Source organism: Chiloscyllium plagiosum, unplaced genomic scaffold, assembly GCF_037043375.1.
Source record: "Chiloscyllium plagiosum isolate Xiang-an unplaced genomic scaffold, Cpla_swu_hap1 HiC_scaffold_2, whole genome shotgun sequence".
Lineage (NCBI taxonomy): Eukaryota > Metazoa > Chordata > Chondrichthyes > Orectolobiformes > Hemiscylliidae > Chiloscyllium > Chiloscyllium plagiosum.
Window position 1 is genome coordinate 27,015,828 of NW_028270140.1, and position 18,580 is coordinate 27,034,407.

The 18,580-nt window shown below is 39.0% G+C and overlaps 1 protein-coding gene across 3 annotated transcripts in view; it reads right to left on the reverse strand.

Moving 5' to 3' along the window:
- Positions 1-18,580, reverse strand: part of cntln (centlein, centrosomal protein) — a 470,872-nt gene that overhangs the window by 45,779 nt on the left and 406,513 nt on the right. For all 3 annotated transcript variants that reach the window (XM_087995387.1, XM_087995398.1, XM_087995382.1), the window contains exon 24: positions 18,040-18,225. In XM_087995387.1, the coding sequence (XP_087851513.1) occupies positions 18,040-18,225 (186 nt within the window). The remainder of the gene's footprint in view (positions 1-18,039; positions 18,226-18,580) is intronic.

The following is an 18,580-nucleotide window of genomic DNA, read 5'->3' on the forward strand; positions in this document are numbered from 1 at the left end:
TGAATAAATTATTCAGTAATTTGAATTAAACACATGCATTAAAATAGTATAGCTATCCTTTTATGTACGATTCCAATTATCCTTCAATTTGAATTTTTATGTATTTCAATTACATCTTCAGTTTTTTTTAAAACAAAGGTTCGTCAATTTATTCTGTTCACTGCGCCCACGCTCTGCTGGGATAGTATTGTCACTGTGGATCAGTGGTGCTCCCCAGTGTTTCATTACTTATTCAACTTGCATTTACGACTAGGCAAATTAGGAACAACGATCGAACTTTAAAGTCGAAATGGCTGACAAAGAAAGTCCATGTCCCATTAGAATGCTGGTTTGGCAGGAACCTTCTTAAACAAAAATTTAGATCGCAAACTGTGGGATACTTATGTACAAGATGCATAATTGAAACTTTACAGCCCAAATCAACCTCCAAAATAATTTGTTAAATTGCAGGAAGCACAGAAGAAAATTTGCATATCATTTTCAATTTTCAAAAATGCCATATCAGTTCACACAGAGATCAAAAAAGTATGGCGCTGGAAAAGTACAACATGGAAACCAGCCCTTTGGTCCAATGCATCCAAGCCAAACAGATATTCTAAATTAATCCAGTCCTATTTGCCAACATTTGGTCCATTTCCCTCTAAACCCTTCCTATTCATATACCCATCAAATGCCTTTTAAATATTGTAATTGTACCAGACTCACCACTTCCTCTGGCAGCTCATTTCACAAGTGCACCACCCTCTGCACGAAAAAGTTGCCCCTCTGGTCCCTTTTAAATCTTTCCCCTCTCACCTTAAACCTATGCCCTCTAGTTTTGGAATCCCCTACTCTGCGGAAAAGCCTTTGACTAGTCACCCTATCCATGCCCCTCATGATTGTATAAACCTCTGTAAGATCATCCCTCAGCTTCCAATGCTCCAGGAAAATAGCCCCAACCTATTCAGCCTTCTCCCTATAGCTCAAGCCCTCTAACCCTGCCAACAGTCATTTGAATCTTTTCTGAACTCTTTCAAGTTTCACAACATCTTTCCAATAGGAGGGAGAACAGAACTGAACGCAGTATTTCAAAAATTGCTTAACCCATTGTCCTGAACAGCTGCAACATAATTTCCCAACTCTTACACTCAATGCACTGACCAATGAAGGCAAGCATGTTAAACACCTTCTTCACCACCGTCTACCTGTGACTCAATTTTCAAGGAACTATGAAACTGCACCTCAAGGCCTCTTTGTTTGGCAACACTCCTGGTACCTTACCATTAAGTGTATAAATTCTGCCTTGGTGTACCTTACCAAAATGCAACACCTCATTTATCTAGTTTATGTAATTTAAACTTCATCTGCCACTCCTTGGCCCATTTGCCCACCTGATTAAGGTTTACATGCACAAGTGAATAAAACAGTGTCAAGCCAGTAAAGAAAAGGATTGAAGAGTTGGATTAAAAAAAAAACGCTATTGAAGGAGTGAGTTTGGGGAGGGAAGCTTTACTGTTAATGATGAGTTGAAGGGAGTGCAAAGACTAATCTAAAGTTAAATTCCAATTGTGATCACAGATCAAGTTCATTCATGGTTTGTTAGTTTTCAAATATTAAGGCTTATAATTACTGCACACCATAACATACATAAAAGGCACATATGTGGCATAACATCTGGAAAAGGTGTGTCAGGACTGCTAGCAATATGTTAAAGACTGTTCTCATTAGGTGGAGTAGACATATTTTTAGACATGTGTGAACTAAGCAGAACTATAACAGTTTCAACAGCCTACAGCACATTAGCCTTGTTTCTTTGTCTTACTTTATTGATTGAAGTAATAATTTTTCTAAGAGATACTGCAATAAATATAATTAAAACTTGACCACATTGTATTCCTACATTAGTCTGTGGAGAGTTCACAGGGAGATGATATTCCCGAAGCAAATGGCTTCCTTATTCTTGTGTTGTTCACTCGGCTTAATGACAGTTGCCCCAAAGCAACTTAAACCTGGCACTTGACAGTAACTTCCACTCTTGACAACCTTGTCTAATAATTCTAATAAAATTTTGACCATAGGGCACGTTTTAAACTACTGAAGTTTAATACAGTGCTTAGGATGACAGTAGCATCAAAATGCTGGTCTGTCTTCCCAAATGAATGTGTGGTAAAGCCAACAATTAATCTTAATAATCATTTGTAATTAATGATTTAATTGTGAGCTCAGACTGTTACTATGATAAAACAGTTGCATTGCAGTGCTAGGACTTTTTATATAAACAGTCTTAAGCACATTCAAAAACGCTCACTAACTGTCAAATCTTCTACAGAAGGGCCTTGAGCATCCTTTTCATCAGTTTCGTACTCCGAACATGCAACTCCAATTGCAAGCCTGTATTTGTGACAATGAATAATTTTTTTTGAGATGTGAAAACTTAAAAGATCTGCAGAGATTTGGCAGTGCCGGTGCAGGATATAGCATTCATTAGTCTATCTTGATGCCACACTTATATGTCATTGGAAGGCTGTCATTAATGGTTCCAAAATGTGTATTTTTTTTTATCAACAGGCATCCTTTCAATTCTGATTATGTTAATACATGTCTCATTGTCAACTTCTATTTTTAAGTAATTTTAAAAATATTCAAGGCCACAGAAAGTCAAGATTACTGTTTGATGTTATGGGTGATTGGGGACAGGAATGGATGAGGAAAATATGGCATTTGTGGTGGTGACCAAGATTTCAGTCTTCTCAACATCTGGAAGGAAGTGAAACTCACCTAAGATTGGATATCAAGCTACATGAATGTCAGAATTCCAGATGTCAGAAACTTTGACTGAAAGAGTAACTGGGTATCCAAAATGTTTGTGCAGATGCTAATCCAATGTCTGAAGGTAATGCAAGGGGTAACATGGATGCGAAGTAGAGATTACCAAGGATAGATCCTTCAGGATTCCAGAGATAACCCAGGTGGGGAGAAAGAGAAACTATAGCTGGAGATAGGCTGGTACAACTCGATAAATGACAGTGGAATCATACAGGAGCAGACCCTTTGACATTTACGGGAGAAGGTGGAATGATGTGGTCACTGTGAAACATTACAGTTAGGTTAAAGAGATTGAGCAAATTAATGCACCAAAGTCAGAATAACAGGATGTCATTTGCAACTTTGGTTAGGGCTATTTAAATCTATTTAGACGAAATCTATTTGGAGAAATCAAATACAGAATTACAGAGAAGATGGGCAGTAATTCAAGTCCAGGCAAGTTAGTGAGAAATTAGGAATGAATGATTCTCTTCATCGCTGATTCACAGGAGCAGCAGCAGCAAGATGCAACCACCTACAAGATGTACAGGAGAAACTCGCCAAGGCTCCTTATACAGCACTTTCCAAACCCACAACCGCTATCATCTAAAAAGACAACACCAGAAAATACTTGAAAACACCACCACCTGCAAGTTTCCCTCTACTTGCCATCCTGATTTGGAAATATGTTGATGCTCCTTCAGTATTGCTGGGTCAAACTCCTAGAATTCCCTCCCTAAGGCATTGCACCACACCACAACGCAGCGATTCAAGAGTGCAGCTCATTGCCACTTTCTCAAGCGCAACGAGGGATGGGAAATAAATGCTGGCTGAGCCAATAACATCTACACCCCACGAGTGAATAAAAAAGCTACATGTAAAAATGCACAGAAACAATACTAAGTATATTTATCCTGGCCCATTATGAGTTTGTTGAAATGCTTTATGAGTTATTATTGAGCTGTGAGTAGCACAGTGACATTTAAAGCTCCAGTTTTCATTTAGAATTATTCCTTCATTCCCATCCTTGGATACACTAGATTAACTTGTTTGTTGAAGTCACTTATTAGCAAGGCCATTATGTGCCTAGGTGTCCTTGGAGAGGGAGCACACAGTGCCCAGAGGTATTTTCAAGGCCTTCCTTGGCCAAGAGATGCCGCAGGAGTGACAGGTAATTTAAATTTGAATATTTGATTTATGTCATAATGCTCCTTAAGGTGGTTTAATTTCTTATAATTGGTTTAATTTGTTCTAACTTGCTTAATAATAGCCATTATGGACTACATGCAAGTACCAAAGTTTTACTACAACTCATGGTTACTAAAGCTAACTTGGTAATTCACATTGCCTGTTCTAACATAGAACATCCTATACAATTAGAGAAGGAAGGCAACACACAGATCATTGCCAGAGAGGATACAAGGGTGGTTTAAGACTCAGAGATGGTGCTAAGGCAACTAAAAGTTCACATCTTTTCTATCTTTCAGTAATTCTCAGTGAATATACAATGGCTAAAGACACGTGTCGTTAGAATGTGATCAACATTGTCAAAGCTGCTTCAAGTCTCTCCTTTGACTGAAAGTCTTATGTGAGAGCTGTACTCTATATATAGCTACTATTACCATTCCTTTCTGAATCAGCTACAACTTCGAGAAGCATGAATTTCAGAAATTGCCATGAGTAGGACTTTGCAGTATATATGCTCAGTCTCTCCATCCCTCACAGTCACCAGCTCAATGGAATCTATACTGGGGCAGTTCCATTAGACAGAATCAGAGAAAGGCAGATTACCTTTACTCTGCAGATGAAGCTCTCCTTATGCCTGAGGACAGGTTCTGATATCACAAAGGAAATAACAGGGATACAAGACATACTGCAAAGAAGATCATATTTAATTCTTGATGTAATAGCTTTTTCTCACTAAAGTGCCTCATTTAAGTATTTCAGTCCAATTATATTTGACATAAAAATACAAATAGTAATTTGAAACTTCCCACTTCAACTCTAGCAAGAATCTGGCAGAATTCACACTAAAAAGGCAGAGAATTGGTTGCAAAAGATAGCTATTGTTTCTAGGATCAAATGACACCAATTGTGAGGAGAACTTCAACACTGTTAGTGCCTCCATTCTAAGAAGGTCAACACAAAGGACATGATTGGAAATGATGTGGCATCTAGCATTTGTGACTTTGTCTCCCTTGTACAAAGCATGCATTGCCACTGAAATTGTCAAGGAGTTCTCATCCTTACTACCTTAATGGTGCTATCAAATAAAGGAAAAAGCTGACTGGTCTGCAAAATATAAAGAATTGGAAAGGGAGGATGGAAATATGAAGCAAAAAGCTAAATCAAATTATCCGTCAGCATTTTAATAACTTTTCAGACTTCTGAGAGGCTTCGCTGTTCTGAAAAGAAATCTTCCTATCGCCAACCCGCTTTACTGAAAAGCTGGTATAACCTCATTCCTGAATATGACCTTTCTCAATGTCAAGATTCATTCTGGTTCTCAGCTAAGTTCTATTACAGACACAAAATTCAATATTGGATCTACCTCCTTCCCTGTGTCTTAGAAGAAATTATCCTCTGTGCGACTTGTCAGAACAACATATTTAAATTTTAAAAGAGTCTTAATACAAGGCATTCTGAAAGTGACAACTCTGATTTTTAAAAGTATGCTAGCATTACTGCAAACAGGAAGAAATATATATTTACACATACAATTACATACATTAGGTCCTTTGTGGATATCTGAACATGTATTGTTGAAAGGATTGCTTTCCTAATCATGCTTAAGAGCACAGCCTCAGATTACTTTCTAACTCTTTATTCTGCTCGCAAATAATTTCCAAAGTCATGATGTATGAGAATAATGATCAAATTTTAGTAAAATGTTCGTAGAATCCATTTTTTATTATCTTTAATGCATGAGATTACCTTCCTGCTCATATAGACAGATTCTGCTTTTCCAAGCACAGAATGTGTCAGATGATACTGGCTGATTAGTTCTTTTGCACATCCAAGTCCTGAATCACTGAATTACCCACTTTCCCTTTAATGCTACAGGCATTCTTCATTGCAAATCACAAGTTGCCTGAGGTGCCTTTCCTCAGGCAATAATCTGAGCTGTTGTGCACAGTCTGTATGAGATTCTCTGGGCAGGTCCAGGAGGAGCATCCATGAAGTGTTACAAGGCCATTGAGCAGAGTCAGATGTCAGGCACCAACTGAAGCTGCAAATAAATGTTTGAGCCCAGCAATCCTTTCAAAGCTCCATTTCTTCATGTTGCAGAGCTGGAGCGGATTTGCCTTCGATTAGTCCAATGTTATTACCTTCCCACAAAGGAATCACGCTTCCATTGAGGTGTTCAATCTGGCAACTCCCTTAATGGCTCAGTTATTGAAAAGAAGAAAGCTTGCAGGCGAGAGTAATAAAGCACAGTTTTGAGGTCTGGTGAGATATGGAATGATCTCTAGAACAGAAGGGGCAGTTTTGAATTTTTTGGATTGTGGGAAAGGGCAGTCAATGCTGTTTAGTCATACGCATAAATGATAAGTAAGCAGGATTCAGTGAGGGAGATAATGTTTGTTGAAAATTAGAGAAAATGTAGCAATTTACCAACCCTGAATACAAATTCATAAATTAATGGCTTTTGGAATAAGGGTTATGGAAAAGCATTATAAATCAGGGGGGTGTACAGATTTTATTTAAATTACATGTTAAAATGAAGCCATTTTATGCTTCAGTAATTTGCTTTATACATACCCTTTGGATGCTCATCTTAAATGTTCTAATAACTTTTTTTTATACAACATTTAATGTAATAAAACACCCCAAGGTGCTTCAGAGGAAGTATTATAAGACAAAATTTAAAACTGAGCCATATATGGAGATACTAGAAGGGGTGAACAGTTGATTTTCAGGACCTGTTAATGGAAGAGAGAGAGGTAAAGAGTTGTGGAGGTTTAAGGAGGAAATTTCAAAGCTTATGGCCCAGACAGACAAAGGCATAACCATAAAGGGTGTGCAATTAAAATCTCAGATTTTCAGATTTAACTTGGAGGAGCATAAGTATCTCAGAAGGTGATAGGGCTGATGGGGATTACAGTGATACAGGCTATAGACTGTAAAGATGGATGAACATTTTGAAATCAAAATGTTGCTTAACTGGGAACCAGTGTAAATAAGAAAGCACAGAGGTGATGGGTGAATGGGACCTGAATATAAGTTAGAACATGACCTCAACTTTACAGAGGATAGAAAGTAAGACGATGGTCACAAATGCATTGGAATGGTCAAGCCGAGAGAAAATAAATGCATGGTGATAAGCTCACAGTAGTAGACAAGCAAACACCATTCGTGCAATTAGACTGTGATTGCACAATGTGACATTACATGGAAGATAACGTGGACACAGTCATTTATAATGAGGAGAAGGTGGACACAAAAGCGACTGGAATCATGTTAAATGTAGCTCAGATGTTGTGGCAATTGTTACCCACAACCAAGACGAGCGTAATCATTTCAAAGATTAATGAAATTTTTCTTAGTAACTTAGAGAGATGGAAATGTGATTAATTATGCATAGGAGTATGAAAAGGAGTATCTTAAATCAAAGAGATCATGGTAATATTGAGTTATACAATGGATAAGAATAAGTAATATAGAAGGGAATAAACTAGACTGATCAGTAGTAATATTTATTATTAGAGTTCATAATTTAGAATCAGTTTTACTAACTATGGAATTTGAAAGTACTAGATTTGGATTTGAAATGAATTATGAAGGAACAGGAATAATTCATGATTGAAATTCACTCAAATTCCTAAAACAGCACTATCTAAACCCACAACCATTACCATTTGGAAGCACAAGGGCAGTAGATACATGATTCCTGCTTTATGTTTATTGGCTGCCTTTAATAATTGAAGCAAAAGAGTCGAATGTGCTAAAGAAAATTTGTTTTGAGCCAGAACTGGGTTAAAATATTTTGGGACAGAGGTTTGTGGCCTGCCTGCTCCACCTGACAGCTTTATTTCCTCAAATGTTTCATTTGGCCATGCACCCAAAATGCACTAGTGTGCATTCCTGTTCAATGCGCTTCGTGGTCCATGTGCTCAGATAACTATCTGGAGTGCTTTCCACCCGAAATTCCCAACCAACTATTTCTTGGATGTTCAGTAAATTTGCTCAGCCTGGGTAATGTAGCCTAAGCAACTTGGAAAAGGAAATATTGACGTGGAGGAGGATATGGTAAAGTGCAACAAGTGATTAAGAAAACCAACATATTTTTATTCTTTCACAGGATGTGGGTGTTCGTGCCTAAGCAAGTATTTGTTGCTCATTCCTACTTCCACTTTACAAGGTGTGGGTAATCTGCCTTCTTGAATACTGCAGGTGCAGTGGTGGAGGGTATCATTATTTAACTTAGAACAAAGAAAATTTACAGCCCAGGAACAGGCCCTTCGGCCCTCCAAGCCTGAGCTGATCCAAATGTATTGTCTAAACCTGTCGGTCAATTCCTAAGCATCTGTATCCCTCTGCTCCCCACCGACTCATGCATCTGTCCAGGCGCATCTTAAATGAATCTACCATGCCTGCCTCTACCACCTCTGCTGGCAACGCGTTCCAGATGTCCACCACCCTCTTTGTAAAGTACTTGCCACATGTATCCCCCTTAAACTTTCCACCTTTCACCTTGAAAGTGTGACCTCTCATTCTTGAATACTTCACCCTGGGAAAAAGCTTGTCTCTATCCACCCTGTCTATATCCTTCATGATTTTGTAAACGTCAATCAGGTGCCCCCTCAACCTCTCCTCATAGCTAGCACCTTCCATACCAGGCAACATCCTCGTAAACCTTCTCTGCACTCTCTCCAAAGCATCCACATTCTCTTGGTAATGTGGCAACCAGAACTGTACACAGTACTCTAAATGCGACAGAACCAATGTCTTGTACAATTTTAACATGACTTGCCAGCTCTTATACTCAATACCCTGTCCAATGAAGGCAAGCATACTATATGCCTTCTTGACCATTCTATCCACCTGTGCAGCAACCTTCAGGGTACAATGGACCTGCACTCCCAGATCTCTCTGCCCATCAACCTTTCCCAAGGCTCTTCCGTTTATTGTATAATTCGCTCTAGAATTAGACTTGCCTAAATGCATCACATCACATTTGTCTGGATTGAAATCCATCTGCCACTTTTCCGCACAACTCTCCAGTCTATCTATATCCTCCTGTATTCTCTGACAGTCCTTTATGCTTTCTGCTACTCCACCAATCTTCGTGTCATCTGTAAACTTGCTTAACATACCAACAGTGCCCTCTTCCAGATCATTTATGTATATTACAAACAACAGTGGCCCCAGCACTGACCCCTGTGGAACACCACTGGTCACCTTTCTCCATTTCGAGAAACTCCCTTCAACTACTACTCTCTGTCTCCTGTTGCTCAACCAGTTCATTTTCCACCTAGCTAGAACATCCTGCACACCATGTGACTTCACCTTCTCCATTAGTCTTTCATGGGGAACCTTATCAAATGCCTTACTAAAGTCCATGTATTTGACATCAACAGCCCTTCCTTCATCTATCAACTTGGTCACTTCCTCAAAGAACTTTATTAAGTTGGTAAGGCACAATCTCCCTCGCACAAAACCATGTTGCCAATCCCCTATAAGCTCACTCCTTTCCAAATATAAATAAATCCTATCTCTCAGTACCCTCTCCAGCAACTTTCCCACCACCGACATCAGGCTCATTGGTCTGTAGTTATCCGGAATATCCCTACTACCCTTCTTGTACAGAGGGACAACATGAGCAACCTTCCAGTCCTCCAGCACCTCACCTGTATTTAAGGATGCCACAATGATATCTGTCAGGGCCCCAGCTATTTCCTTTCTCGACTCAGCAACCTGGGAGAGATCCCATCTGGTCCTGGGGATTTGTCCACCTTAATAACCTCTAGCCTACCCAACACATCTTTCCTACTTATGCCAACATGATCCAGACTAATCAAACTTCTATCTCTAATTTCAACATTTATCATGTTCCTCTTCTCAGTGAACACTGATGCAAAGTAATAATTCAGAATCTCACCCATTCTCTCAGGTTCGACACACAGCCTTCCTTCATTATCCTTTAATGGACCAATCCTTTCTCTAGTTACCCGCTTGCTTCTTATATAAGAATAAAATGCTTTGGGATTTTCCTTAATTCTACTTGCTAAAGCTATTTCATGACTCCTTTTAGCCCACTTGATTCCTCGTTTAAGACTTGTCCTACTTTCCCGATATTCCTCCAGGGCCCGTTCTGTTTTAGCTGCCTAAACCTTATGTACACTTCCCTTTTCCTCTTGGCTAGTCGTACAATTTCTCCTGTCATCCACGGTTCACGAGTCTCGCCCTTCCTATCCTTTGCCTTCAATGGGACATGCCTATTTTGCACTATCTTTAACCTATCTTTGAAAGCCTCCCACATATCAAATGTGAACTTCCCTTTAAATAGCTGTGTCCAATCCACATTTCCGAACTTCTGCCTAATTTTGATATAATTGGCCTCGGCCCAGTTTGGTACTCTTCCCTTAGGACCACTCTCATCTTTATCTACGAGTATTATAAAACTTATAGAATTGTGGTCACTGTTCCCAAAGAAATCCCCCGCTGCAACTTCTCCCACCTTTCCTGGCTCGTTCCCCAGTATCAGGTCCAATATGGCCTCTTCCTTTGTCGGACTTTGACATACTGTTCTAGAAAACTCTTCTGGAAGCTTCTTACAAATTCTACCCCATCCAGATCTCTGACGCTAAGTGTATCCCAGTCAATGTTGGAAAAATTAAAATCTCCCATCACCACTACCCAATTGCCTCTACATCTTTCCATAATCTGTTTACCTATTTGTTCTTCTACCTCACACTCACTATTGGGAGGCCAGTAATACAGCTCCAACAATGTAACTGCACCCTTCTTATTTCTCAGCTCCACCCCATAATGCCTCACTACCCAAGACCTCCATAGTGTCCTCCTTTAGCATAGCCGTGATATCATCCCTGACCAGCAATGCAACTCCACCCCCCCTTTTACTTCCCTTCCTGTCCTGTCTATATCCTGGAACATTTAGTTGCCTATCATCATGCCCTTCCTTCAACCAAGTCTCTGTGATTGCAATAACATCATATTCCCAGGCACTAATTCAAGCCCTAAGTTCATCTGCCTTACACACTATACTCCTTGCATTAAGTAGATGCATTTGGTCGAAGGGGTGCTGCTCAAGCAGACTACTTGGTCCTGACTTGTATCTTGCAGATTGTGGATAGGCTTTGGGAGCCAGCAGGTGAGTTACTCATCTCAGAATTCCCAGTCTCTTATCTGCTCTTGTATCCATGGTATTTGTAGGATGGCCCAGTTCAGCTTCCATCTGAGTTAACCCCTTGGATGCTGCGAGTGATAGATTCAGCAATGGCATTGTTGTGGGGTGCATGCCCTTATCACTTATCAGCACAAGATTGAAAATCCTCTGTTCTTCAACTTATGTCTTTCTCATCAAAACAATTTTCAGAAACACATTCTTTTTCTTCCAATGTCACTGGTTTCAACACGAGACACAGATGACTCTTTAAAATAATTATTGTTGAGATGCCACCAGTAATTAAATATTATTGAGTTGAGGAGACAAAGGTGGATATTAGTGTGGCCAGGTGACCCATGACCTTCAGGATTGTTACAGAAATATTTACATTTTTTTCACGGATATGGATAAAAACTTGCAACATGGAAGCCAATTTAAAACATAGCCGGATTCTGCAATCTGCAGACCTGGAACAAACAATATTCATGCAGACAATCAATTTCCATGAAAACTAGACAAGTCTGGAACTGCCTGGCCAATTGCTAACAGCTACAATGTTTCAGAACAAACCATTATTGACACCTCCAGTGAATCTGCTTTGTAAGAATACTACACAGGCTTGTTGGCACCTAGTTCAGCATGATAAGAACAGCTGAAGGTTCAAAACCATGTTCTGCCATCTCCAAATATGGGAAGTAGGCACCTCATTCGATCTTCCTGCCCCTGCCTGATGTTAATATTGGACACATGACACAGAATCTTTGAGAAGGGCACAAAGAGAAGGATAAGGCGGTCAATCTGGAGCCCCAGCTCACTCTACTTTTGCATCTTCTTCAATGGCAACTTCAGAAAGACCACCTCAGTGAGATGACCCAAAGGCTACAACCAGCTCTAGACAAGAGAGTAAGCTCAAATCAATGACAGCCTACCCCAAAGACTGAGGAAGTCTGTCCTTGTGTTATTGAATGTGAATTACTGGTTCTTTCAGCCAACAGTTCCAGTACAGTATTAGGGATCTGTGAATAGGGTGGAGCGAATACTTGAAAGCTTATCATCGCATCAGTTGTATAACATTTTGACCTTTTACTATAAATTCTGTGTCCTATGATTCTGCCCCATAGCTACCTGACAAAGGAGCAGCACTCCAAAAACTTGTATTTCCAAATAAATCTATCGGACAATAACTTGGCGGTGTGATTTTCAACTATGTCAGAAGTAGATAGCTACTGTATATTTGAAACTGTTAACTTTGAGACTTAAGACCTTTTACTGGAGAGATCTGTGAAGCAGTTGGTAGACTTTGGTAGAGTTTAATTAAAGTACAATAGTAGTCTGATAAATATAGTTTTCCTTGTTAAATTATTCAATAAAGTTGTGTTGGACCATCTCTGACTTTTGTCCCCTTTGTCTATCTCACTGTGGAATGTGCCTGAGTTGAAAAGTGCTCCTGCAGACTGCTCAAGGTTAGTCAGGGTATATTTATCCACCTTTCACTTCAGAACATTAGGTTGCTGTTTCATCATGATCTCACTGAACAGCAGGGCTAAATGGCCTATTCCTTTTAGCTCCTGGATTTTTATAAATGACTTTGATGAGGAAGTGGAAGGTGGGTTAGTACATTTGCCAATGACATGAAGGTTGGTGGAGTTGTGGACAGTGTGCAGGGCTGTTGGAGGTTGCAACAGGACATTGACAGGATGCAGAGCTGAACTAAGAAGTGGCAGATGTAGTTCAACCTACTAAAGTGTGAAGTGAATCATTTTGGAAGGTCAAATTTGAAAGCAGTTTACAGAGTTAAAGGCAGGATTCTAGGTAGTGTGGAGGAACAGAGGGATCTTGGAGTCCACGTCAATAGATTCCTCAAAGTTGCAACCCAAATTGATATCGTTGTTAAGAAGGCATGTGGTGTGTTGGCTTTCATTAGCAGGGGATTGAGTTTAAGGGCCACGCGTTTGTGCTGCAGCTCTGGAAAGCCCTGGTTAGACCACACTTGGAATATTGTATTTCAGTTCTGGCCAAGTCAGTAATAGGAAGTATGTGGAAACTTTAGAGAGGATGCAAGGAGATTTACCAGAATGCTGCCTGGACTGAAGGGCATGTCGTATGAAGAAAGGTTGAGGGAGCTCGGGCTTTTTTCATTGGAGCAAAGAAGGATGAGAGATGACTTGCTGGAGGTGTACAAGATGATGAGAGGCATAAAGTGGATAGCCAAAGACTTTTCTCCCCAGCAGAAATGGCTCTCATTAGGGTGCATAATTTTAAGGTGATTACAGGAAGGTTTAGGGGAGATGTCAGAGGTAGGTTCTTTACACAGAGTGTGGTGGGTGCGTTGAATGCACTGCCAGTAGTGGTAGTAGAGTCAGATGCATTCAGGCCATTTAAGCGACTCTTGAATAGGCACATGGATATTAGTAAAATGAAGGGTATGTAGGTTAGTTTGATCTTAGAATGGGATAAAAGGTTGGCAGAACGTCAAGAGCCAAAGGGCCTGTTTTGTGCCATACTGTTTTATGTTCTAAAAATGTCACATTTTTAGAACATAAGTTGAATAGGTTCTCTTGAGTTAAGGGATTAAAAGGGTAGTGAGCTTTTTACATTGGTGATTGAACCATTGGCGGAGGCCATTCATAGGGATCCCAATAGATCAGCTCCAAAAGTGGGGTCAAAATTACACAAGATTTCGTTGTATGCGGAGGTGTACTTTTTTTTGTCAAATCCAGCAGTTTCGGTGCCTTCCCTGATATAATGCATCAGTGCGTTTAGCGCCTTTTCGGAGTACAAGATTAATCTTGCTAAATCAGAGGCTATACCTATGGGTGGTTTTCCAAAGGTGCTAGGTCTTGAGGGTGAATGTCGATTCCCATTAAACTGGTCACAAGGGGGGGGTTTTGTGTATTTGGGCATATTCATTATTCCAGTTCTGGATCGATTGTTCAAAGCTAATTTTATTCAATTATTTGACAAAATCAAACAAGACATCAAAGATGGGAGGCGCTTCTGATCTTGTGGTTGGGTCAGATAGTACTTATTAAGATGAATATTCTCCCCTGTTTGTTACACCCTATACGGATACTCCCCCGATTTTCGATAAGCAAAAATTCAGGAGACTGAACAACTGGTTCAGCTCTTTTATTTGGCGTAGTAAGCGGCCCCTCATTAAATTAGCTAAATTGCAATTGCCTCACAGATTGGGGGGAGTGGATCTCCTGGACATTAAAAGCTACTAACAAAGCTTGATTTTATCCAACGTGAGTGCTTGGACTTGAGGGGACCCTCTTTCAATATGGTTAGATATCGAAACTTCCCAAGCAGGGTGTCCCCTTACTAGCTTGCTGTTTTTGGACAAAATGGGGACAGTTCAGGAATATTGCCATAACCCAATTGTTAAAGCTTGAAGGGCAATTCAGCAGATGGAAGGCAATACTGGCAAAACATCTTCACTTACACGTATAGTGGGTGTGGCGAGTTTCAACTGGGGATGATAGATTCAGGATTCAAACATTGGACAGCTAGGGGTGTGTCTTGCATGGGCAGTTTATTTGAGGGAGACACAATGATGTCTTTTGATCAGTTAGCCCGGAAATACGAGCTATCGAACAGGGACCTCTTTTGTTTTTTTCAAGTTAGGGATTTTATTCAAAAAAAGACTACACTTTTGACTGATCCCTACAAATCCGACATAGAGAGGAGGGTGCTCAGTGCTAAGAGTACACTTTCTGTCAGCACTTTATATCATCAATTGGATGGTGCCCCCTCAGTTGAGTTTGATTGATTCTGCAGGGTATGGGAGAGAGAGCTAGGTGTTGAGGTCTCCTCAGAGGTATGGGAGGATACTTGGGAAAATGCACGAAAGGTATCAATTTGCAATAGGACCCATGCTTTACAGTTGACGATTCCCCACAGGGTCCACTTGGCTCCAGACCTTTTGTCAAAATTTAAACCAGGGGTGTCTCCAACATATCCCAAGTGCAAGGTCGGTACCGGCACTTTTACCCATTGTCTCTGGTCCTGTGGTAGGCTTCAAACATACTGGAGGGCTGTGGTGGGTGCAATGGAATGGATTTTGGGTGTAAGGGTGGAGAAGGACCTGGTCTCTCTTCTTCTTGGCCTGCTCAGTTTGTTCCTTGCAGATGCGCATCACAAAAAACTTTTCAACATCCTCACTTTCTGCACAAGAAAGAATATCTTACTTGGTTGGGATCCGAAAACCCCCCAGGCCTGTTCGATTAGCAGAAGATTGTTATGGAACATATCCCCTTGGATTTTCTCACAGGTATGGTACACCACAAAACTGAGAATTTTTATAAGACATGGCAGCCCTTTTTGGAATACCTGGACACAGATTTATCTGCCACACTAATAAAGGCTTTTATATAACTGTAACGACTGTGCTTTACCAGTCCAATATCCAGAGAGGAGGAACTGCGAACATATGAGTGTTTTGTTTGACTGAGTTGAGTTATTACTATTTATTAGTTTGATGTTGGTTATTATTTATTTAGTTAAATAGTTAGTTGGGTTTTTTAAATATATATTTTCTATATATATCTATATATTTGTACGAGGGTTTTTTTTTACTTTTTTATGTTCTTTCTTTGTATTGTTTGAATTGTATTGTTTTGTATTTGTTGTAATATTAAAAAAAGCTATTTTTCAATAAAAATATATTCAGAAGAAAGGTTGTGAAAAACTGTAATTTATGGTCCCAAAAAGCCAAAACATTGAGAGTGGGGTCAGTTAAAAATCCCAAAACTGTACTCACTAGGGATTGTTGTGAGGTAAGGGTACAAAGGGATTTTCAACCAAGGATGTTAAATGGAGTTGTGATACACATTAGCTATGTTTTAATGAAAAGGCAAAACAGGTTTGAGGCGCTGATTTGCTTCCGACTGCTCCTATATCCTACGCAGGCCAGGGCCACAATGTGGCTTGATGAAGGGTCCTATGTAAACCATGAGCCTTTTGTACAGCACAAATGAGAATATTTTAACCTCCAATCAGAGGTTGGTTCTCATCTCCATATTTTCTTTTCGTTTGATCATCATTGCTCATTTAAATTATAAATTTATTGCTTTGGATTTTTGTTTTGAGATCCATGCTTCCTGTAGTGGCAACATATATTTTAAAAAAATGTTCACTTGCCTTGAAAAGACAGAGAGACAGAGTGTTCTAGCATCATTCTGAAAGGTCCTACAACGACTGATGTGGAAATGGACATTTCATAAAGGCACAGCAGGGAACAACAAACAGGTAATAATTTCATTCACATTGTTCAGGGGAACACAAAATTTGCTTTATTTATTATTTAACTAGTTGAATGATAGAACATAAAGTTTATACTCTAATAATGCAAATTGTCTAACAAATTATGAAATTATGGTTTTAAATTGTGTGAAATATGAATTAAACTTTATTTCTTCATATTTCCCAACTAGACTGTCATTTGAACATTCCTCACAAGACAACTAAAAGATTGTACTATTGAAATAGTCAATAATTCTCAAGTAGAAAATAATTCTTTTCTTCATATTCATTTGCAGTCTGACCCAGTTTTATGAATCCGCTTCTTTACCAACAAAATAAGATATAACTGTAGCTCTGGGCAAAACAGTCCCAGGTTTACCTATTAACAAAGCAGACTGCCCCCAAACAGCAAGATCTAAGCCATCCAGTTCATTAACAGCCACCCAAGCCTATTATTCTGTTTACTACTTAATAGATATTCACTGCCACAATTCTGCCTGGTGTGTGCGGAGATTCAATTTGACCAAATCCCAGGTGCCAAGTAATCCTGATGGAGATTAACTGAATTTATCTCAAATTTCTCCTGAAAAGCAACATAGTGAGCTGATCTCTTGATGTTTTTCATCTCATTTTGGTAATAAGAAAGGTAGAAGTATAGAAACTAGCAATTCATTCTTTCTCATTTCTTCTAACCAACACATACCTACCTCTGGCACAGCTGCATTCAGAAATCTTTAATCACTGGTAATACTGCTTGTTGAAAAGAGCGCATTAAGATTGAACCTGTAGTATTCAAGTTACGGGGACTGAAAGCTTGCAGCGCTGTTAAGAAATCCCAGTCATGATCAATATTTGAGAAGATTAAACACTCCTGAGTATTAAGTCTATCCATCACAGATTTAATGCATTCATATAGATCACTTGCATCAATTTATCTGAAATAAACTCAGTCGCTTTCTCTCTCTGTTTTACAAATGCATCAAATTTCTGTTTATTTTCATGTGATAACTGAGTTAATGAAAACAAGCTTCTAGAATAATCTCAAGTATGCCTTCAAACAAAAAAAAATGAAGATGAATCTATAAACTGCTACAGTCTTTTAGTAATGAATTTGCATGTCATTGAGCTCTTTATACATTGTTGAATGTGGGGAATAATTGACTTGATTAGAAGTGTTTATGGACGGTTACATTATTTTAAGTCAACAAACCAACACCACTATGGCTCTCAACCATCACAAAGTGAAAGAATAGCTTCAATTACAAGCCTTTTTGCTAATATAATGTGTTCTTATAAAAGTATTTACTTTAACTCAAATTGTGAAATTTTGATTTCATACTTGAAGTATTTTATATGAGCAACTCTGTTGAGATACTTGAATTCAGTTGTAAGAATATTAATATTAGAAAGAAACATAACATTAATTGTGGTAATTCCAAAGAAACTGGAAATTGGTTTATACCTACATCTATTAAAATGAACATGCACTATGGCTTCAATCATGGAGGCAGCAAGTTACATTAATACAGAAACAAAATACTGAGGATGCTGGAAATCTAAAATTAAAACAGAAAATGCAAGAAATACTCAGTTGGTCTGGCAGCATTTGTGAAGAGAGAAACTTAATTTTGTAAGTCTGTGATATTCCATCAGAATATTACCTTTATGAATGTAATAAATTTATCCACTCTTTCATTAGCAACAGTGAGTTTCTTCTGAATGCCTGCTAGAGCCTGTTCACTTTGCATGGCCAGTCCATGCATCTGTTGTGATGCTGCTAACTCCAGTTCCGTCATTGCTGATTCAGCCTCAATCATTTTCCTTTTAAGATCATTCAGTTTCTGATTCTAGAATTCATGGAAAGAAAATAGACATGCATGTAAGATAAATATTTAAGTAACACACATGCAACAACATTGATGAATCATCAGTAGAAAGATTAAAAGTGTAATAAGACAATAAAGGTGATCCTCTTTTTGCTTTTCTGCCCGATTAATTAACTTCCAATTAAATGAAATTATAGCTTTTGATTGTGTAGTTTGCAAGAGTATGATTTGAAGAGAAAGATCAAAAACATAGCAGGGAACCACAATGTATTTGCAATAACAATCCTTTAATGCTTCTCCAGCGGTTATTGAATTATTTAATCATTACGAACATCAATAAGTTTGATACTCATGCTGTGGAGTGAGCAATTGTTAG